Source organism: Cyprinus carpio, chromosome B11, assembly GCF_018340385.1.
Source record: "Cyprinus carpio isolate SPL01 chromosome B11, ASM1834038v1, whole genome shotgun sequence".
In the NCBI taxonomy this organism is placed as follows: domain Eukaryota; kingdom Metazoa; phylum Chordata; class Actinopteri; order Cypriniformes; family Cyprinidae; genus Cyprinus; species Cyprinus carpio.
Genome location: NC_056607.1, coordinates 21,047,975 through 21,070,720, shown reverse-complemented (window position 1 = coordinate 21,070,720; position 22,746 = coordinate 21,047,975). Strand labels below are relative to the sequence as shown.

Here is a 22,746-nt window from a genome sequence, read left to right as displayed (position 1 = left end):
AACAAACTGCCTATGCATATTGGTTTTGCTTTAATTCATCCAACCAACTTTCTTCACCAAATCTTCTTTGGAGCAGTATATAATATATATTATATGAAGCTATGAAATTGAATCTCTGGTATGTTACATTTAAAAATTCATGGGTATTGAACATTTGAAACAGAACTGATGCAAAATATATTTTTGAACCAGTCAAATATTTATTTACAAAGACATAGCTAATAGATAAAGGAATAACAATTAGTACACGTTTAACTCTTTGATTATGGTGTGGATTGTGAAATCCAATATCAGTGCTGCAGGTGTGTGATGCTCTTGAAGAGGACGACAGCATTGGTTCATTCTGACAGCCTGAGCTTTCCATCTGCCCTGAGGAACTGATTTAACTCAACCTGTGACCTCTTCTCTTGTAGGTCAACTCATCCACTACCTGAGAGGAGAGAGGGGTATTAGAGCAGATTTTCCTTGACAGGTATTTCAGTATTGCTCAGGAAGGTAATGGAAAATGTCTTACTAAACCTTCCATTGGGAAATGTCAGCATTTAATAGCACAATCTTGAATCCATCACAAAATACTTGAAAGGCAGACTTAAAACACAAATCTCATGTGGTTTTCATTTGCTATAACTGGACTCATTTTTGTCTTTTGAAGACGTTTCATCACTCGTCCATATGGCTTTTCAGTGGACATTTCAGTTACTAAATCATCTGACATTATTAATGCTAATTTTCACATTTTAAACAGTTGTTCTTCCTGTTATTAGTATCCCCTGCAAATTAATGTAGTTAAATAATTTTGCAACATTTGACATACTAATTTTTTGAAAAGTATTTGTTAAAAGCTGTTACCGAAATATGGACATAAATAGTGTCTGTACAAATTAAGATGGACCTGCTTCTTACAGCATCTTCATTTTTTATATATTCAGTGTTTGTAAAGCTGAACAGCAGAAATACAAGCAGTCCTTGGGAAATTATCTTTATGAATTCATATGTTTTGAAGCATGGCAGCTGCAGCTGGTTTAAGCTGGTCATGAGCTGGTTAAAGCTGGTTAGCTCAGGACTGGCTTAAACCAGCTCAAACCAGCTGCCATGCTTCAAAACATACCTAACCAGCATATGCTGTTTTTTTCCCCCTGATGTTCATTCATGTTTATTTCATGCTTTAAGTAAATATAAAAAGAAGATCAGTTCACGTGCTGCTTGAACTGAGGCGCTACAGGCATCTGTCACAGCACATTGAAGAGCCACAAAACTGTATTTATTGTTTGAATTTCTTAAAAAAAATTACAAAATTTGAAAGCTGACACTAAGTAACCTGCTCTGTCTTGTCTGTCGTCATATTATCAGTGTCCTCTTTGCTCCAAGATGTATTTTTCACAGAAAAGCCAGAGCTTATATTTTGTTATGAGAAAGTTTCAGCTTAAAAATTTCGTCATTTTTTAAAAAGAAATTCAAAGAAAAAATTCAGTTTTGTGGCTCTTTCATGTGTCATGACAGATCAGTTCAAGCGCCACATGACCTGTTCATCTTTTTTTATTAACTGCACGTAAACATGAATAAATATCAGAAGGTATGTTGTTTCAACCACGGTAAGACGTCAATACACAGTTCAAGTTCTATGATTGGTCAGATCGCCTGTCAGTCAAACTCCCAGCAAAGGGTGAATTCTCAGAATAGGGGAAAAATATTGATGTAAATACTTTACATCTGTTCCATTGTAAACCATTAAAGTAGATGTATTCTTTGTTTATGTGTTTTAGATATTTATATAGTGACAGACTGAATTCCAGGTTAAATAGGGCAAGTTACTGCACACAGACTGATGACCTTAGACGACCTCAGAAGACTCGAAATATAGAAAACAAGTCGTATGTGCCACTTTAAATAAATAAAGAAATTCATTGATTTTGAAAGAGTAAATGTTCACATCAGTTTCATTTTATTTCATTTTTCATTTTTCATCAACTTGTATTTAACCCAAAACAGTCCTTAAAGTGCACAGAATCCCACTACTAACTTCCTGTTACACTGAGAAGCAATGACATTAAACATCACTTAATTTCCATGACAGCAGATGTTTAATGAGGTCACTGAAGTCAAGTGTGATTGACAAGGCCATTCCCCACCCACACAGAGCCAATCAGAGACTCCACACGAGGATCTAGATCATTCCAGCCAGCCACGGTGGGAGGAAGAGTCCGACGGTCCCCAGAATGCACACCAGCACAAACATCCAGAGGAATATTCTATCAATCACCATGGCAACATATTTCCAGTCTTCCCTCACCTGGTGGGGAAAAAAAGGAGATTCATTCGTTTCAGATATCATGATATATTTTCCACTCGTGTCTTTTCCTCTCAGAATTGATTTTTATTTTTTTAGATGACTACTATCCTGTGAGACCACAGTGTTTTCTGTTTTTTGTATTGTAGCAAGAACAGTGATAAAAAAATAATACCAGTATCAAAGGCCAGTTCAAAGTGCCTCAGAAGAATCTCTTGCTAAAGAGGAATCTAATGTTTCAAGGTTTTTATTGCAAGTTTTTCAATCCCGGATATTCTTTGTTACATTCAGTTTACCTTTATAGTTCTTTTGTGTTTGTGTTTATTTTACTTTTATCTTCATTGCATTTTTTCCCCAGGAATACTTCATCTAAAAACAAATGTATTTCTCACCCTCATGTCATTCAAAACCCATATGACCTTTAAACAAGAATGTAACCATACAGCAGAGTTTCCTGCACTGTTTCATATCTTCAGCACAACGACTGAAGAAATCATATTTTACCTGAGTTGTACCTGGTTGTTTTAAAGAACAGTTTACAAAGATGAGTTAGCAGTTTTAGTCATTGTGACTAGCTGAATAACTGTTACTGAATCAAAATCTGACTTGCTAACTTGCACGTTTTTTCAATGATAAATGTGAAAATGTTTTATATATAAGATTATCACATTTTCAGTTCGTTGTTTGTCTTCAGTCAAGCTTCAGTCATGTGGACTATTTCATGATTATTGTGCTTTTTGTCATTTTTGGATCTTCACAGGCCTTTGGCAGTTTGCTTTTTTGAATGGAAAAGATCAGTGTGAATTAGGGCTGTCAAGTGATTAAAGTTTTTAATCTAATTAATTATATGATGTAACGATTTGAGTGAATGTGTGAGTGATTCAGTCAATCATTCAACTGATTTGTTCAGATTGACTGAATAAAACATGAAGCAAGTATCTTTATGAATGGCTCACTGAATCCTCGGCTCACTTGATTTGTTCAAAAACGTGGATTCATTCAGTAACAAAACTGTTGAAAACAAGAGTTCACGTGTTTGGAACTATTTTCTTTGGCAAAACTGAGAAAAACTGTGTCTAATATTGAACATAATGTTAACTTCTTGCTGTATAAAATCAATATCACGAGCAGTTGGACAGATATTTGGTCAAATCAACACGTGTGCTCGTGTAATATTCCTTAACTATATGATATAAGACAAAAATTTCTTCAGTTTCTTAAATTTTAAAGGGCAAATAACTGCATTCTCATAGTCTATATCACTCAGTCAGGCGTCTTCTGCATCATCTTTTTCAGCAACTGCATGGATGACATACAGTTCTGGGCCGGGATGGGGTGCATTAAATGTGTTCATTTTAACACATTATTTTTTTTTCAAGAATTTTCTATTTTCCATCAAATTAACGCATTTAAATCCCCTGCCCTAATGTTAACTTTTTCAAAACATCTCTTTTTGTGTTCCATCAAAGAAAGGAAGTGACACAGGTTTGGAATGACACGTCAGTGATTAAATGGTGACATAATTTTTATTTGAACCACTCTTTTAATAAGTAAAACTTACTGAAAAGTCTGAATCCTCTGCTCTCAGATGGTCAGCGATGTACTGAACTCCTTCCAAGGCTTTAAGCAGGGACTGCGACAGACTGCTCCCCGGCTGCGCTGCGTTCAGATCAGTAGTGCTGTCATTGTTAGAGCTGAAGATCTGGGCGTTGGGCAAGTTATGTCTGGTACACCTCCCAGCTTCCTCGTGACCAAGCTTCTGCAGACTCGTCCTCTCAGATGTAAGACAGTGTTGACAACTCCCTGCTCCCAGAACGCTCTCTTTGGCTTCGATGAAGACGCTCTCAGCACTCCGGCCTTGGATATCACAGTCTGTAAACTTGGCTCCTTCCTGCGGGATGGTGTGTAGCAGAGTACCAAGGATAGTATCTGGAAATGAAGTTGTGCTTGAGGCAAAGATGCTGTTTGTGAATGCGCACGTATAACCGAGGGCCAGCGTTTGAGGGGTTTGCAATGTTTCCTCTTGCAGGATGGAATACTGGCTGCTGGGAGAACTGCAGAAAAACATGGGTTTGGGGGAAGAGTCCCGCTGAATTTGATCCAACTGGGCAACCGAGGTCACGTCCAAATGGGGGAGCGGACTTTGCGGAGAAATATCCAGAATGTTGTTCCGCAGGAACATGGAGTGTGACGCCATTGGCTTGTGCATCATCTCGATCAGTTTCCCACAGTTCCTCTTACCCGAGGCAGGTGGACGTTTCATGAACAGGTAACGGGGCACCAGGTGTAGAAACAGCTGGCGGACCCAGTGGGGCATGCTGTGTGTGCGGGACGAACGGTGGTGGACGTTGAGCACAAACACAGTGATGATGATGGAGAGAGTGACGAAGATCATGGTGAACAGGAGGTACTCACCAATGAGTGGGATGACTAGTGAGGTCGAGGGAATAATTTCCGTGATTAGCAGGAGGAAAACAGTCAGAGAGAGGAGGACGGAGATGCACAGCGTGATTTTCTCCGCACACTCTGAGGGAAGGTAGAAGACCAGCACCGTCAGGCAGGATATAAGCAGGCAGGGGATGATTAGATTGATGGTGTAGAACAGAGGCAGACGTCTGATGATGAAAGAGTAGGTGATATCTGGGTAGATTTCCGTACAGCACTCGTACTTCTTGATGTTGTAAGTGCCGACAGCGTTTACTATGACCCACTCCCCGCTTTCCCAGTAGTCCATCTGGTCTACGTCACTGGCCATGCTGACCAGGTCGATCTTGGCCCGATCGTACGTCCAGGAGCCGAATTTCATCTTGCAGTTTTGCTGGTCGAAGGGGAAGAAGGTGACATCGATGCTGCAGGAGCTTTTATATATGGCAGGAGGTTTCCATTTGATCCTGCCATTGTAAAACACCTGGGCTTTAGTCAAGTGAGTCACCGCAAAGTCTCCGTCCGCACTGCAGATTAAACACAAAACTGTCAGTGAAACTGACGTGAAAGACAACTTTAGTGGTGTCAGTGCACATCACAGTGAGCCAAACCATCAATAAGCCATGACGTCTTTGACAATTGTTTAACCATTCAATTTTCAGAACTTTCTTCCTAATAGAGCAAATATATTGGATCAAGAGAATTTTAGAGAGTTTGCAATTGTTATAGCTTCAATATTCACTAAAAATGCAAATGTGGAATCAGTGTGCATGCAGATGAACAGTTCAACCTAAAATTCTGTCATTGTATTAAGTTTCTCAAGAATACAAGTTAATATTATCATATCAATTGGACTAAAACCTTCTGACTTCACTCACACAGCATATTACAACTCCCAAAAAAGCATGATATTTTTTCCTCCCACTTTGTTACACTTGTGATGTTCCTGGTCAAAAATGACTGGACTACAAAAAAAAAAAAAAAAAAAAACATTGCTTAGAAATGTCTTGTTATGCTAAATCAGTTCCAAACATAATATTGAATTAAATCTTTTTTTATCAAATTGTTTTCTTTCAGTTAGCACAGGATTTGTATTTCATTTTGGAACTGATTGATCGTATAGGCCTGATTGATCTGAACTTATGAAACTCAGTTTATATTTATCCATTAAAAATTATTAAATTAGGCTATGTGTTGATTTACTAGCAATCTATAAAAAGCTGAAAAGGATTTTCAGCACATCATTTAATAAATAAACAAACAAACATGCATAAACATACATTTTGTGATCAGAATAGATTTAGTTGCTTAAGTCAGTGTAACATCAGGGTAAAAAAAAAAACAATCCTTACTTTACATTACATTACCTTATGCTAACTTTGTAGGTTTGACAAAGAATGTTAAAGGCTACATTTCTAAAACAGGCTACCAATTATACCGCATTTCTGATCAGTAATTGTAATGTATGAATAAGATGGATTTCATTAAGTGCAAAACACACACACCATGCACCTTTATCGGTAGGCCTACTGTCTGTAATTTCAACTCACTTCAACCTGGTATCTTATGACAGCACAGATCAATACTCATATCAACCCTCACAGTCTAATTCCCATGTCTTCTAGTTATTACTATATAAACAGAAGACATACAGAATCAAGATTAAAGAGTACAAACATTATGCACCCGTTTCCTCTGTAAGAAGCACAACATCACCCTGAGGAAAAGAGTTAACCGTTAACAGGTACCAAAAAAGTGCATTTTGCGCACACAGAATAGTGTGAACACCTTACAATGCTGGAATAGTGTTTTGAGGATGTAGATTAAGAAATAGATCTGGCTGATTGTTAAAAGCCTCACGCACTTGTTATAGAGCACGATATCTGGTCTCCAGATGATCTCGGAGGGGATCCTGATGGAGGTGACATTCTCATACTCCTCTGGGTTCCAGCGCAGCTTGTAATCGCTCCACTCCTGCAGGGAAACATGTGCGCTCATCACCGCTCACAACCAGCAGGTATGACAGGGATGGACAGTGAAGCAACAAGAGCCCAGTTCCAATTAAAAATCTCATTAATGCCCAATTATGAGCTGTTTTTGATGAAAACCTACCTGCTTCACCCAGACGTTTGTGGTCATCATCTGATTCTTCTCATCCTGGTATATTATGAAGCAAAATAGGACATACATGCAGAAGAGAGTAACTAGAGAGGTGGGTAACTATACAGTGAGCATACTTTGCACATTTTTAAAGAAAAATCTGAGACTCACCACATCAATGAGCTGAGCAATGGACAGGCCAAAGTGGACCAGAACCACATCTGAGATGTTTGCTACTGGACGAGAGAGCTTGTTGTAGTTGCTAAACAAAGACTGGAGGAGTCTTTCTTCCGCAAGGGCATGAGCTGGAGTGCTGGAAAACACTGGTGAGAGGATAAAAAAGCTATGTTTCCACAGCGCTGGTTAAATCTCTACACCAAGAAAATAGGATAAAAGCTGTTTCCATTCCAAGCAATCATTTTGTAACATGCAGAACATGCTGTTTATTATTATTTCAAATAATAGTTATTTTAATTTTAGTATTATAATCAAAATCATAATTAATATTAATTATGTTATTATATTTATAGTATAATTATTAAAGTATATATAGTATTGACCCCTTATAAAGGGAATAAGCTGAAAGAGAGAGAGATATATAGTATTATTATTATAAGTATTATTTTTATAGTTACAGTTTTTTTTTTTTGTCTTTTTGTTGTGAGCTGCTCTCACCCCCTCATTCACACTGCATCAATACATAAATAGGAAATCGGGTATTGTGTAACTGCAGCGAGTTACTTGTAAAGTTAAACTGAAGGTCAGACTTTACCATATGCCAGCTGCAGACAGACAGAAAGAAGAAAGAAGACACTCCACGCTGCTCTCATCTTGTCCACCTGATGTCAGATGATAGCCCACTCTGCAAGAATTCCGCCACTGGAACGAAAAACTATTTCCAGTTGCGCTAATAAAAGTCAAAATTCCATTTTAAAAATCCCTGAAAAGACCCACAGATCATCTTATCCTTAAATTGAAAAAAGACCCCAAAAGTGAAAGTTGAAAACAGCCACAAAAAGTCTTTCAGTGTCCAAACCTCTTGTAAAAGTGAGGGGTTCCTCAGAATGCCTCTCTAGCTGTCATTAGAGTCTTCTTCCCTCCCCCTTTCTCTCCTACCTTCTCTCTCTCTGTGTTTTGCTGTTTCACTCTCAGTATCTCTCCTCCCCGGCCCCTGCACCTTCCAATCTCTGCTTATTACACGGAGTAGATGTTATGCGCTGGAGGCTCTACCTTATACATGAGAATGTGTAACAAAAAGAGAAAGAAAGGGCAGGAAGATATTGATTGAGGACAAAATCCTTAAAACGATAGGGCTTAATGCCTTATTTAAACGCTATTATTTTTTTATGTTAGGATTTAAAGAAATTTAGGATGTAAATCCAGGATCAAAAGAGCAAGCAGGTGTGTGTGTGAGAGAGAGAGAGAGAGGATGGAAAGTCAAAAGAAAGGAGACGTAAATAGACTGAAATATGTCTGGAAGTGATCTAGCGGTGCAGATGAACAGTGGCAGCCAAACTCAGGATGCTTTCTGCCTATTAATTACAAGAAGAGATGCTCAGCGTTTGTCCCTGATAGGATGAACCTGCACTGTTAGACTGTGTGCTTAACATTTATTTATCTGTTAGTACTATAAATAGTTCATTCAAATATTTACAGTTACATGAAAAATATCATATTAATATATAATTAAATGATCACACAATTTTCATGTTTCGATAAACTAGCCCTTTAAGAAAACCATAATGCAAGTCTTATAAAGAACTAACCACCAAAAGCTGCTATCAGGTGAAGATTAGCATTTTAAAAGAGAGTAAATAAAATATTTATCCATGCTGTTTCCAATCCAGCACACACCTGCAATCCACCAAGAGCCTATCCAAGAAACTGATTAACCATCTGTCTGGAGAGGCAATAAATCAGCCATGGATGACCCGCAATTTCCTTGAGAATAATACAGATATGAACTGGACATGCAGGGTAAGCTTGCAATACATTGTCACCATACATAAAACACCCTGGAGTTGTGAAATGCTACATATGAAATGTTTTCCCCTCACAGTTGACAGCTGACTTATCGCTTTACCTAACAGCAAGACCGTGTAACCTATTTGTTTACCTACAAACACTAATTGCTGGACACAAACCAGCTGCGAAGAGCTATTTTCTGTCTGTGAACGCGTCCCCGGTTATCAACATTCATAATTTGTTTCATCAGATGCTATTTGCGAATGCCCACGGAGAATGCTGTCCTCCACGCCAATGAATTCAACCTTGAATCGCAATATCCAGACTTTCATTAAGGTGCTGAGAGAAAAGACCTGAATGATATATCCTTTTCTCTCTCTCTCTCATTCACACACACACACACACACACACTAAAACTCTGACATTTAGGATCAATATCATCCTATTGAATCTGGAATTTCCACACCCTGAATGCTTACCCTGAATACTTTGGGGGAAGTCGTGGCCTAATGGTTAGAGAGTTTGACTCCTAACCCCAAGGTTGTGGGTTTGAGTCTCGGGCTGGCAATACTACGACTGCTCCCCGGGCACCGCAGCATAAATGGCTGCCCACTGCTCCGGGTGTGTGTTCACTGCTGTGTGTGTGCACTTTGGATGGGTTAAATGCAGAGCACGAATTCTGAGTATGGGTCACCATACTTGGCTGTATGTCACGTCACTTTTTTTTCACTCATCTAATGTAACCACTTGTAATATCATGTCAGCTTTGATCAATAGGCGGATATGACTTGAACCAGGATTACATAAGAGAGAGCAATTCAATGGTGCTTTAATAGACAGAAATATGAGTTTAATATACTGAATTGCATCATATAAAGCTAAATTCATGCCAAAGCAGCTTTCTCATATTCATAAAGCAAGTGGAGTCCCTGAATGTCAAGTTCACCTTGAACTTACTGAACTACAACTAATTGTTAATCAATACCGTGGTAGATCTATTATCCAGTCACAACACCTGTTCACATGTCAGCCCTCCGTAACTCATCACGGTTATTTCTGCATCATGGCATCAGAATTACATACAAGCAGCACATCTGAGCCCTTGTATGACCTCTGACCTCAGCAGCGCTCCATACTCTCTGACTGTATGCGTGAACATGTGGGTCAATGACATGACACATTTTTTTTCTTTTCTTTTTTAAAGAAATTAATACTTTTATTCAGCAAGGTTGTGCTAAATGGATAAAAGTGATACTAAAGGCTTGTATTGTTAAAAAAGATTTATATTTTGAATAAATGCTGTTCTTTTTAAAAACTTTTTATTCATCAAAGAATCATACAAATATCACAGTTTGCAAAAAATATTAAGCAGTTTCAATACTGATAATAAATCAACATATTAGAATGATTTCTGAAGGATCATGTGACAATGAAGCCTGGAGTAATGGCTGATGGCTGATAAAAAGCGCTGTCACAGAAATAGGAAACCAGTATTTGAAATGTTTTACAATATTACTTTTTTTTCTGTATTTTGATCAAATAAATACAGCCTTGATGAGCATAAGTGTCTCTATTAAAAAACATAAAACATATACTGATCCCAAACTTTTGAACGGCAGTGTATATACAGACTCAAAATCATGTGGTGGGTCGCAACCAACATGTTGAATTATGCAAAACGACCACAAAAGAAAACAAAACTGAAATCTATATTAAAAAGACGATCCCTGATTACCCAAAAAATTTAATAATATTTCTGAATGTTAAATAACTATGAATTAATAAACTTATGTTTTACATCACAAGACATAAGGATGTCAATACTTGATGTTTACACCACACAGAATTTTTAAGTCATTACATCAAAATTTTCTTTAAAAATGGTGCAGTAAAGGTTTTCCAGAACTACTGTATATGAAAAGAATAGATTTCTAAGATTTTGGTGCAATTTAAACTAAATGTTTCTTTATCTTGGATACTTTTTGTTTGTCATTTGTCATTGACCACACTGCACATATTCCAACTGTAGTGGTTTACAGGAATAATACTCAACTAAGATTTAAAATACTTGAGTGTGAAAGGTTATTTCTACTACATAAATCCAATCCTAGTCCAAATTGATTTCATGTTAAAACAGTCACTCAGTTCTCGCTCAGATGCAAATTACTTTTCATCTTTTCTCTTGCCTTGTGGGGATTAACACCAAACAAATTGATTTTTAAACACAGCTCTAGCTATGGTTCAACCTCACACACAAAGAAGACAGTGAAGCAGATATCAGTAAATCTATATGATAACAGAGCTGCCAATCAAACGCTGCTACAAGGACTTTTGTTTTAAATAATGCAAGAGCTTCTTTATAGAAATTGGCTGCCTTCTGTGATACAATCTGAAACACTCAGTATATTACTGAATAATTGTATTTGGTTGCCTTTCATTCTGTTATGTATTTCATACAATACATGTGAAGCTTTAATGAATTTCATTAGAGTTTCATTATTCAGGATTTATCTTTTGATTTGATGTTAATTTGTATAACTGCTGGGTCTTTTAGGTTCAGTAGATACTCTTGGATTTCACTTACACACCGATAAGTGCATAATGCATTTAAGTCCATTTCAGCAGATTGTATTGTACGCATCAGGATCACAAATGCCTTTTTATCTTTCTCCTGCATGTGATGAAAGTATGGCTACCTGCTGCAATACTGATGAGGTTGTTAGTTAAGGTTCCAGTGGGACTTTTATGAAAATACATTGGTGTTAGTTGCAGGAATACACGATTTAAGACCTTTAGCTCAAATCTTTCAGCTCCAGACCCAAATATCAAATGAGGAGTGTCTTTCTGAAGCTTTAGGCTATGCAGTGTGGACTTTGGATGCTTTCCAGACCTTGACAAACAGCATTAACGGCATGGTCTGTTCTGACTGTGTAGACAAACCAAATTACGGGCTTTGGGATTCTGATTCAGATGGTCACTTTTGATAAACTGCAATATGTAATTGTTTTTGTTCTCCAGAGAGATTGGACTTTTCATGTTGCCGCTACCAAATTAGATTTTCACAGTGAGTAGATGATGATGCACCAAATGAACTGGATCAAACGCCACAGGTGAGAACCCACAGACATGGACTTAACACTGAAGACATTTAATCAAACTCCCCATCCTGCTATCATAAGCTTTCTTTAACGGGTGAAGTGTCAACTCACGACACTGTTGAGCCACTGTGTTGGATACGAGTTGAAGAAAACTTCAACTTAAGAGTCACTGAAAAACAAAACTGAAGTATTGATAATACTGTAACTGTCACAGTGTTTGTCTTGTCTGGAACTTTCTCAGCGTCCTTCATGTCAACCAGACACAGCCAGAGGTGGCACTCCTGGACCACAAGTGTGGACATCACACAACCCAGAGACCATGAAGTGAACTTCGTCACATGTAGCGCGAGGTCAGTAGGGGTGCGGAGTTCTCTGAGAACGTCCGGGTTGTGACCACCCTCATGCAGGTCTTTCAGTGCCTTGGCCTGATGAATCTGCAATAACGCCAGGGCATGTAGGCAAAGGGCAGCTTCTCTGTGAGGTTGGTTCCTCGTAGGGAATTCCTCACTGTCACCTTAAGACCAGACAGGTGACTGCCAGAAGTAGCACCCCCACCACCGTTTTTGCCAGGAGGAACACTAGATCCAGGCAGAGGCACTGGAACCCCGTGCCTTTTGAGGATACGGAGCCTGTTCTGCAACGCCCATACAATGCATAGTCAGACAAACAAACATATATAACTAACTTTAACCTGGTTCCTGAACTATTTTAGGATGCCATGAATGGGTTCACCACAATTAATTATTTTGTATACATATTATTATTATTCCTGCTTTAAGTATGCTGGAGTGCCAGACAGCGTGGATCTGTCAAACTCAGCTGGACTCATTAACATCAACCCTGGTCTACACTCATGAATCCCCGACTGAATTTGCCAGCAGGCCTATAATGTATTTCAGCACTACTTACAGTATGAAAACATTTTGAAATAAGAGTGGCCAAAGGCAAGGAAAGCGGATCTCCATCAAAGTCCACTAATTATCAATTATATATAATTATTTTAATAAATGATGTATATATTTGCAACCCTGAGGATATCTGTGATGGATGAGCTGCCAGTGGTTTTGCTCTACACTATATGATTATCAATATCCTAACCAGCTTCATTGTATTTTAGCCCTGTTAAACACAAAAAAGCATCAGGTTTTCCTGATGACCTCTGGCGAATCTGCAGGGTCACTGACTCCAATATCCCGCCAGACGATAGTCAGCAAATACCAGAGCTCTCATGTAACTGATTCCAATAGAGGAGCAATGACCCAGCAAGGACGTTAAGCAACAGAGAGAGAGAGACAAAGAGGAAGACAGAGAGAGAGAGAAAAAAAAAAAAAACACACACACACACAGAGAGAGAGAGAGAGAGAGAGTAAAATGCAACTCTGAGGAAGGACAGAGTGAAAGGTGGCTGATTTGTAAGACGTTTGGTCAGAAAATAGCATCAGTTTTCCACAGGTTAATAAAGGCAGGAACTCTGTGTCTTTGCTCTTGTGTTTTTTACAGTGGTGACAGATGTCTCAGAGAGGTGCTTCTTTCCTTGCACTAATAAGAAACAGAAATAGATATGGATAAGACCTGGCCACCCACAGATCAAAAGTATGACATATTTTAAACAAAAGCAATATCAGCTCAAGAACACACCTGCACATCCCACACTGATGCTGTTTCTGAAAGTTCTTACGGTTTTCCTACAATATGGTTTTCTGCTATCAAATTAAATGACAAAATTAGATGTTGTTTCATTTGAGGTGTAAGTTCTCTGAAGATGAGAGCTGGAGATTCCCTGTGTAAGACGCTTCTCTTTTCCTTTCTGATTGCATTCTGAATTTGAAGGTAGCAGCTGGAATATCACTGACAATTGGTGGATGTGATTTATTAGTCTTTTATAAACTCATTTATTTTCGCTATACACAGCTTTTGTTCTCATCTTACAAAATTCTCTACAAGTTTATTCCTGAAAGTACAATTGTGAAAAACAATACACATTTCCTGCATAAATTAAACTCTTTATGTCTGCTAAGCCTTTTTTTTAAAGGGATAGTTCACCCAAAAATGTAAATTCTGTCATCGTTTACTCACCCTCAAGTTGTTCCAAACTGTATGAGTTTGTTTCATTTGCTGAACACAAAAGAAGATATTTTAAACAATGTTGGTAACCAGACAGTTTCTCCCCACTGACTACTATAGCAATTTTTTCCATACTATGAAAGTCAGTGGGGACCAACAACTGTTTGATAAATTTGAGTAAATGGGTGAAATATTCCTTTAAATCTGATTAATGAATCTATGGCTATATTTCGAATGGGTTACTCTTACACTACATACCATACATTCTGTACACTCGTTGCTTACTAACTTTTTAAAGTTAGCTGTGTGAAATGATGGGGTGATTTTCTACTTACATGACTGTTACATAGACAGACTTTGCCCTCTAGTGGCTGTTCACTTGCTTACAGGACTGAAGAACTCTGAAAGTGGACCTATAGTTATTTACTTAGCATTTGATTTTATCCAAAGTGATTTACAGTACCTTAACTGATGACACATGCCTCCTGCAAGTTACCTGCAAAAAGAGAGCAGGATTGTGATCAGTATCTCTTAAATTCTTTTTTTGATTCTGGTCAATTAAAATTATGAAAATAAGTTAAACCACTATTATAATGTAATATGCAAATTTGCTGCTTCTCATGCTAAAAACCTTTAAAACAGAATTGTACTCCGTACAATTCATTTCAATAATAACATCAAAAACATCAGACAGAGCATATGGAACACCAAATACATATATTCTATACACAGGGAAATGCATATACTGATAATATTCATACTTATACAGTATTCACTCTGCACAACATAATCTGTTAAATGCAAATTTAAGCATTACGTTAAACTAGCTTTACATTTACATTTTTTCATTTAGCAGACCTGGACAAAAAGTTGTGCAGTATGCTCCTTTAGGAAGGGCCTGATCTTTTTTTTTGATCTTGTGCAATGCAAACCTGCAAGATCAAGCAGTTTTTGCAATGTGGTCTTTGAAAGTCAGGTGGTCATCAAAGATTACACCAAGATTTCTGACTGAACGTGGTGGGGTAATTGTTGATGAACCTAGCTGAATGGTGAAATCGTGCTGTTTTGGGGTGGCAGGGTAGACAAGAAGCTTAGTCTTTGGTTGAGCTGTAGGTGATGTTCTTTCATCCATGCCGAGATATCTGTCAGGCAGCCTGAGATCTGTGCAGCTACCTTTGGATCATCTGGTTGAAATGAAAGATAGAGCTGTGTGTCATCAGCATAGCGCAAAGGTAGGTGAAGCCATGTGCCTATATCAGGGGTGGCCAACCCTGCTCCTGGCGATCGACTGTCCTACAAAGTTCAGCTCCAACCCTAATCAAACACACCTGAAGCAACTAATTAAGGTCTTCAGGCTCACTTAAAAATTAAAGGCAGGTGTGTTTGATTAGGGTTGAAGCTAAACAATGCAGGACAGTCGATCGCCAGGAGCAGGGTTGGGCACCCCTGGCCTATATGATGGGTCCAAGTGATGTAGTGTATATGAAAAAGAGGAGGGGTCCAAGAAAAGATCCCTGAGGAACCCCAGTGACCAGATGATATTCTCTGGATACCTCCCCTCCCCAGGCCACCCTGAAAGACCTACCTGTGAGACAGGATTCAAACCAGTGAAGTGGAATCCCTGTGATGCCCAGTGATGAGAGGGCAGACAGGAGAATGTGATGATTCACAGTGTCAAAAGCAGCAGATAGATTCAGCAGAATAAGAACTGATGATTTGGAAGGAGTGACCCGTCCTCTCTTCCACGTCACAGTGCGGGGGTCCCATCACGTCAGGAGGCTGTTGGGTTTAACCTGGCTGCTGGGTCTGCTGGTGGCCCTGCTGCCCCTCCTGCATCAGCGGTCCTACCAGGTGCAGCGTTCACGAAGCTGGTGCTTCTTCCGCCTGCAGGGGCCGCGCGATTGGGTGGATGTGCTTCTGACGATACTGTTCTCTGTGCTGGGTTTGCTGGCTCTCCTCGTCTCACTGGTGTGCAATACCATGACTTTCCCCACTCTCCTGCGGAGTAGGGTACAACTTGACCGAGATCATCATCATCATAGCCGTAACACATCACACCTTTCTGAGATGGTCAATACGGTGGTTTCCTGTGTGTGCTGGGGGCCAATTTTGGTAAGAAAATATGTCCTATTTTCACACTTCTTATGTCTCTCAAAAAAAGAAAACATAAGATTCTGTAATTATTTATATTTTTATTATTTATCAGTAAACTTGAGAATAAAAATATCTCCTGCATGGACCTTTCCTGCCAGACACTGCCAATCCAGTCAGATAACCTCCTTTGATGGGGGATGTGAGGATATGTAATCATTACAGTGGTTTCAGAGATCCGAGCTTTTGAAGGTTTGTTTGAAGCCTTTTGAAGGTTTGTTTTTATAGTCTATTGCTTCAGGCAAGCATGTTTTGAGACTTTATGTTAAAAAAGGCAAGTTTAAAATATGATGATCATGGTTAAATGTTTCAAACATGATATGTGTTGTTTCGTCTCATTAACACTAACACACACACACACACACACACACACACACACAGATCATGATGTTTGTATTTTATGGTATCTATAGATTTGAGCATTTTTTTATGAAAGTGTCTAGATTTGAAATGTAAACATTATAATTTGCTGCTTTAGAGAGCTGTTTAAATCCATAATTTGTCCGTGTCAAAGTACTACAAAATATAAACATGTCAGAATAAATATACAACTAGCACTTTTGTTACATATAATGTATACTTATAATGTGTTTGCTTGTTGTGTGGCCATATACAGTATATAAGAGGAGGCAGAGTGAGTATGAGCCAGTTTTTACCTACGGTGTGTTTAAAGTGAGCACATGACAGTAATGAGTCCAACTTAAATATGTACATAAATTTCAGGATGTGGTGCATCTTTGGGATTAATCACTTTGAGTCTAAAATAAACAGCTTTCAAAATATGGCTTTCCAAAAAAAAAAAAAAAAAAGTGGTCTCTTGGCTCAATTTGCCACATGATGCCTCTGATTATGCTGAAGTAAAAATGAACGTTTTCAACTCAGGCTATGTCAAATGAAAAGAAATTCAATAAAATGACTTCTTAAAATCTATGTGTGTGCCTTGTTATGGACTGGAACCGTAATTGTGCAGGGAAATACAATTTCATGAAAACTTCAATGGCCAATTTTCACAAACAAGATCTATTTAAAATATTCAGGGGACATTTTTTTTAATTCAAAACAGAATAAAATCAAAAATGCTTGGTCTAAAATTAATAAAAAGTAACAGAAATACAATAAAATAACACTTTATAATCATAAGAATGGGTGATCCACTGGATCAAATTACCTACCATTTGAACAAACTTGTATTATCCAGCAGTTTAAGGCAAACAGCATAGCCTCATATTATAACTTCCTAAAACACAAACACATATGTGACGTTTTTTCATATTTTTCTGTAATTGTTCAGAAACAAGAAACATTAGTCCTTGAACATTAAAAAATCACTTTAAACAGCAAAAAAATTAATTCTGAAACAAACGTACGGGCCTCTCTTCATCATAGAGTGAGTAAAATGGATTACTCTTAATGTATTTGTGGTAATATCAACAATTTTGTTTAAGGTTGACGCAAGGGGAAGCTCACATCACCCCGCTCTTCCCAAAGACTATATAAAATATGCATTCATAAGGTCATCATACCATGCAATCAACAGGTTGAGGTCTTCAGCTGTACTCTTTTTATTATTAAAGCCGAGCCGCTAGAGGGCAGCATCACTGTTGTTCGCCCTTACAACAACAAAAACAACGTGACGTTTTTAGTCTTTTTAGTCTGACCACTTCCGCCCTGTTCATTCAACGCATGTTTTTTCTGAGCAGCTGTGTTTATCAGGTCAGTAATGAACACCGTTATGTGTTTATTTTAAATACACTACATCCACGATGACTGCGTTGTTGATTACGCGGCAGAGCGCGGTGTGTTTGATGTGACGTGATTGTGAGATGTGCGCGCGTGTGTGTTATGCTGGAGAGATGCACTCAATCAGATTATGCACCGTCAGGATTTGTCTTTATTCTCCATCACTGCGACACGTGCGAGGGACAGAGACAGTACAGCCTGGAAATGTCCTCAAAACGACGACTGAGCAGTTTTTACGTGATTCTTTCACCACATACAGACTGACTGTCTCTCCACAGAAGAGCACAGTGTGTGCTGCTCTAGTTAGTTACAGTTTAGATGTTTGTGTGCCATTCTCTATAAAAGTAATAACCTTTTTTTTTTTTTGCAAATGTCTTTTAGACAGATGGCATCCATACCAAAATATAATTGCCAGGCTTGATAATGTAAATGTGTGTCTGTATATATCTGTATATATATGACAAGACGTCACATTTTGTTGCTACAATTAAACTTACAAAAAAAGATTTTGTATACATGAAAAGCACATTAAATGCAAGTGTCTAATTTAGTGTTTCAAATAACTTTTGTTAAAATAAAATATGGGTGAAAATATTATACCATTGTTATTCAGCTACAGTGTAGCATATATTTATGTGAACATGAAACCATATACTTATTTTGACTAGTACTAATATATACAAGAAAACGTGATCATACTAATTTTTTTGAAATACTGAAATGATTAAAAACCTCCTTGCTGACAAATGGGTAAAAACTAGTGGTTTGAAGGAGAGTGGTAAAGATTTAAAATGTCAGTTAATTAGTTTTTTTTTTATGTCATCTAATGATTCTTGTTCTTAATATGCCTGACAAGATTATTATTTGTTTTTATGTTAACTATTGTTATGCTAAATGACATTTTAGTGGGTCTCTTCTGTAAATCGTGTCAAAAATGATGACAGTCATTATTTTTTGCTAAGTAAAATATTAGACAGGACACAGAGATATATTAATTAGCTCACAGAGAGCTATATTAATTATTAATAGAGAGTTATTAATTTTTTCCATATTGCATGTTTCTATTTATGATTTGCTATAGATGTAAAAGAATATGAGATGGAAGAATTATATTCCAATGTTTTTGCCTTACCTTACAAAGAGTTGCATTACCCCAGGAAACTCAAAAAAACAAACAGACAGACATCGAAAAAGTGTTCTGCCAAGAAATTTCCGGACAAGCTTCTTTTTGAATTGATGCATTCTTTGCAAGTGAACGCAAAGTTTCTCGGGGAAGAGCTAGTACTTCTGTGAGCTAGTACTTTTATCTGTTTGTCTGGAGTGGGTGTGTGTGGCAATTCTGGCTTGCTTGGTGCTCTTGTCAAGAAAGCATATGGCCAAATGGGTAAAAAAAAAAAAAACATTTATACTAAAGAAATGTATTATTTCTTTATATAAGATATGTTAGTCCAATAATACAGCTTTCATTTAGCCTGCAGGGGGGAAATCCAAACTGTACATGCATGCTTTTTAGTAAACCAGCAACACATCACCATGCTTTTCAGTCATATAGATTTATTTTGTCATCTGGTAGTGTATTGTTTGGAGGTCTGGAAAAGTTTCAAAAGATCAAAACATTGACAGCCAATCAGAATCTCTCTCAGGCATTTAAAGTAACAGACCACAAAACTGCAGGAAATGCTACAACAACTAGAATGTTTTCATGCTTTGGCGTGAATGAGATTTAGGCCCGGTTTCACAGACGGGGTTTAGCTTAAACCAGGACTAGGCCTTAGTCAAATTAAGGTGTTTAAGCAGCTCTAAAAGAAAACGTTACAGGTGTGCATCTTGAGCCAGCACAAAGGCACTGACATATTTTAAGATATGTGAGAACAAGATATTTTCAGTATCGATAGCTCAAACATGCTTTTAATCCGGCACTAGTTTTAAGCCTCGTCTGTGAAACCGGAGGATAGTGTTTTTTTAGGTGGATTTTTAAAGCATTTGAATAATGAAGGAGTTGTTTGTTTTTAGAAGTCAGTATGAACCAGGAGAAATTGGCTAAACTTCAAGCCCAGGTCCGGATAGGGGGCAAGGTAAGAAGTTTTGTGAACAATAATGATTTTGGACATACAGTACAGGTCAAAAGTTTGGAAACATTACTATTTTTAATGTTTTTGAAAGAAGTTTCTTCTGCTCATCAAGCCTGCATTTATTTGATCAAAAATACAGAAAAAAATGTAATATTGTGATATATTATTACAATTTAAAATAATTGTTTTTAAATTTATTATGCTTTAAATTATCATGTATTTCTGTGATGCAAAGCTGAATTTTTAGGATCATTATCACATGATCCTTTAGAAATCATTCTAATATGATGATTCATTATCAAAGGTGGAAACAGTTCTGCTGCTTAATATTTTTTCAGAACATGTGATACTTTTTTAGGATACTTTGATGAATAAAAAGTTTAAAAAAAAAAGTAAAAAAAGAAAAAAAAAGCTATGTTTTTAAAATATAAATATTTTGTAATAACAATATACACTACTGGTCAGTAATTTGGGGTCAGTAATTTTTTTTTTCTTTCTAAATAAAAAAAAAAATCAAAACCATCAATCATCAATTAAATTTAAAAAAAATAAAAAATGATAGTAAAGAAAATATATTATTAGAATTTTTTATTTTTATTTTGAATAAATGCAGTTCTTTTTAACCTTTTATTCATCAAATATATTAGACAGCAGAACTGTTTTCAACACTCATAATAAATCAGAATATTAGAATGATTTCTAAATGATCATGTGATAGACTGGATGTTACATGTGACACTGAAGGCTGGAGTAATGATGCTGAAAAATTCAGCTTTGCATCACAGGAATAAATTTTTTTTTTTTTAAAGTATATTCAAATAGAAAATTATTATTTTAAGTTGTAATAATATTTCACAATATTACTGTTTTTTCTGTATTTTTGATCAAATAAATGCAGGCTTGATGAGCAGAAGAGACTTCTTTCAAAAACATTAAAAATAGTAATGTTTCCAAACTTTTGACCTGTACTTTATATTATAGTTTTGCTGTTGTTGTTGTTTTTCTGTCTTCACTCAGTTTCGATTCGTTTTCAATAGGGAACAGCACGCAGGAAGAAGAAGGTGGTGCACAGAACAGCAACAGCTGATGACAAGAAACTTCAAAGTTCGTTAAAGAAGCTTGCGGTCAATAACATAGCCGGCATTGAAGAGGTAGATCAGTGGCTCTCTAGACTCATCTCATTCTGTCCTGTTCAGAGAGGACTGAGAATTCCATCTTGTTTTGCAGGTGAATATGATTAAAGATGACGGCACAGTCATTCACTTCAATAACCCCAAAGTGCAGGCGTCTCTGTCTGCCAACACGTTCGCCATCACAGGCCACGCAGAGACCAAACAGCTTACGGAAATGCTCCCGGGAATCCTCAGTCAGCTCGGCGCTGACAGTCTCACAAGTCTGCGCAAACTCGCCGAGCAGTTTCCCAGACAGGGTGGGTAGAGAGGAGGCTTTGAAATAGGGCTGAATCTACAGTTTAGTGTAGATGCTGACATCGCTCTTTCATTGCTTTTTGTTTTGGACAACAAAGCTCCGAAAGCAGAAGACATCGATGAAGAAGATGATGATGTCCCAGGTATGAAGTTTGAAGTTTTTCTTTTGAACCAGCTTTAAAATGTACAATGCCGAATTAAGTCATTTTATTCTTTCTGCACAGATCTCGTAGAGAACTTCGACGAGGCATCAAAGAACGAGGCAAACTGAGCATCGGACCTCCAATAACATCTGTTCAGGACAGAGTCTCCTGCAGTATTTTTAAATTAGAGTGACAGACATATCATTTCAACACTATTCAGTGAAACGAGACTTTTATATGGTAAATTGGCTGTTCCAGATCCATTCCTGACCTTTCTCCTGCATTTATACAGAAAGGCAGATGGTTAATCAAATGCTCAGTGATTCTAAATCTTATCATGTTGCTAGTTTTGACGACGATGGCTATAAAAATAAGTCTTAATTCTTTTTTTTTTCTGTTAATTAAATAAAAATAAAGCTCATAAAACTTTTCTATATGTTGCTATGCTTTTTCTCTAGATGCTTAAAATTTTTTGTCATGGGGTCTGTAGTATCATTAGGCATATTCTCATTATTATTATTACAAGAGTAAAATGCGGTGTCCCTTTGAAATGTTTCAAATGCTAACTAGGTTACACCAAAACATGCCAAAATTCTTGTACAGTTGATTAATAATATCCTCATTTTTGTTTTTACTTTTGCTGTATAACAGCTACCTAGAAACTTTGTTAAAGATGTCAGCAAAGTCATAAATAAAGACAGTCAATGATCATTAAATCTCTAAATGCTGATATTCACACAGATGCAAACACAGCGGAGCGAATTTGTGTGACCAGCTTGAACCCAATGCAAAATCTGCGTGTAGAAATCTTTCCCCTCAAGATGTTCACATTTGATTATTGAAGCCACTGGATTTCGCTCCTGAAAATTTGCCAATTGACAGTAAATGACCGCGGCTTAACCATAGGCTTCATTTGGGATCTAAATATGATCAAAAACAATACCTAATATTTCTATACGTTTGTTTTTATGTTGACCCATGATCAGTTTGCAAACTGGCTGTATTTTTATTTTTGATGTTTTGATAATCATAACATTTGCAGTGAGTTAAGATGCGTTCACATTTATGGCTTTTTGGTGAATTTTCACATGCAAAATCCAGTCATTTCAATAGGAACCCATTTAATACGCATATTTCGCAGCAAGTTGCAGAGACTATTTCATCGCTTACCAACACAAATTTGCTTGGATTAAAGTGACTTTTCTCTGTGAGTTGTGCTTCATACATGTTTCCTGTATTGTTTTTGCCTTCCATATGTGTCCCTGGACCACAAAA

The 22,746-nt window shown here is 37.3% G+C and overlaps 2 protein-coding genes across 3 annotated transcripts; one reads left to right on the top strand and one right to left on the bottom strand.

Moving 5' to 3' along the window:
* Nucleotides 1-1,950: 1,950 nt before the first annotated feature.
* On the bottom strand, nucleotides 1,951-17,595 carry LOC109098656 (neuronal acetylcholine receptor subunit alpha-2-like). 2 transcript variants are annotated; one of them, XM_042734520.1, is made up of 9 exons: nucleotides 17,457-17,595; nucleotides 17,262-17,326; nucleotides 14,402-14,434; nucleotides 14,274-14,339; nucleotides 6,983-7,134; nucleotides 6,824-6,868; nucleotides 6,576-6,685; nucleotides 3,849-5,238; nucleotides 1,952-2,290 (listed from the first exon to the last, which is right to left on the bottom strand). In XM_042734520.1, the coding sequence occupies exons 6-9, from the start codon at nucleotides 6,851-6,853 to the stop codon at nucleotides 2,165-2,167; spliced, it is 1,656 nt and encodes a 551-aa protein (XP_042590454.1). In that variant the 5' UTR covers nucleotides 6,854-6,868; nucleotides 6,983-7,134; nucleotides 14,274-14,339; nucleotides 14,402-14,434; nucleotides 17,262-17,326; nucleotides 17,457-17,595; the 3' UTR covers nucleotides 1,952-2,164. The 2 variants fall into 2 exon arrangements, with proteins under 2 accessions (XP_042590455.1, XP_042590454.1); XM_042734521.1 differs by lacking the exons at nucleotides 14,274-14,339; nucleotides 14,402-14,434; nucleotides 17,262-17,326; nucleotides 17,457-17,595 and adding an exon at nucleotides 7,584-7,826 and having other exon boundaries at nucleotides 1,951-2,290.
* Nucleotides 17,596-17,703: 108 nt separating this feature from the next.
* On the top strand, nucleotides 17,704-22,182 carry LOC122134057 (transcription factor BTF3 homolog 4). Its single transcript, XM_019112016.2, has 6 exons — nucleotides 17,704-17,802; nucleotides 19,843-19,904; nucleotides 20,939-21,052; nucleotides 21,129-21,330; nucleotides 21,412-21,471; nucleotides 21,553-22,182. Exons 2-6 carry the CDS (start codon nucleotides 19,851-19,853, stop codon nucleotides 21,597-21,599), a joined length of 477 nt encoding a protein of 158 aa, XP_018967561.1. The 5' UTR covers nucleotides 17,704-17,802; nucleotides 19,843-19,850; the 3' UTR covers nucleotides 21,600-22,182.
* Nucleotides 22,183-22,746: the final 564 nt, after the last annotated feature.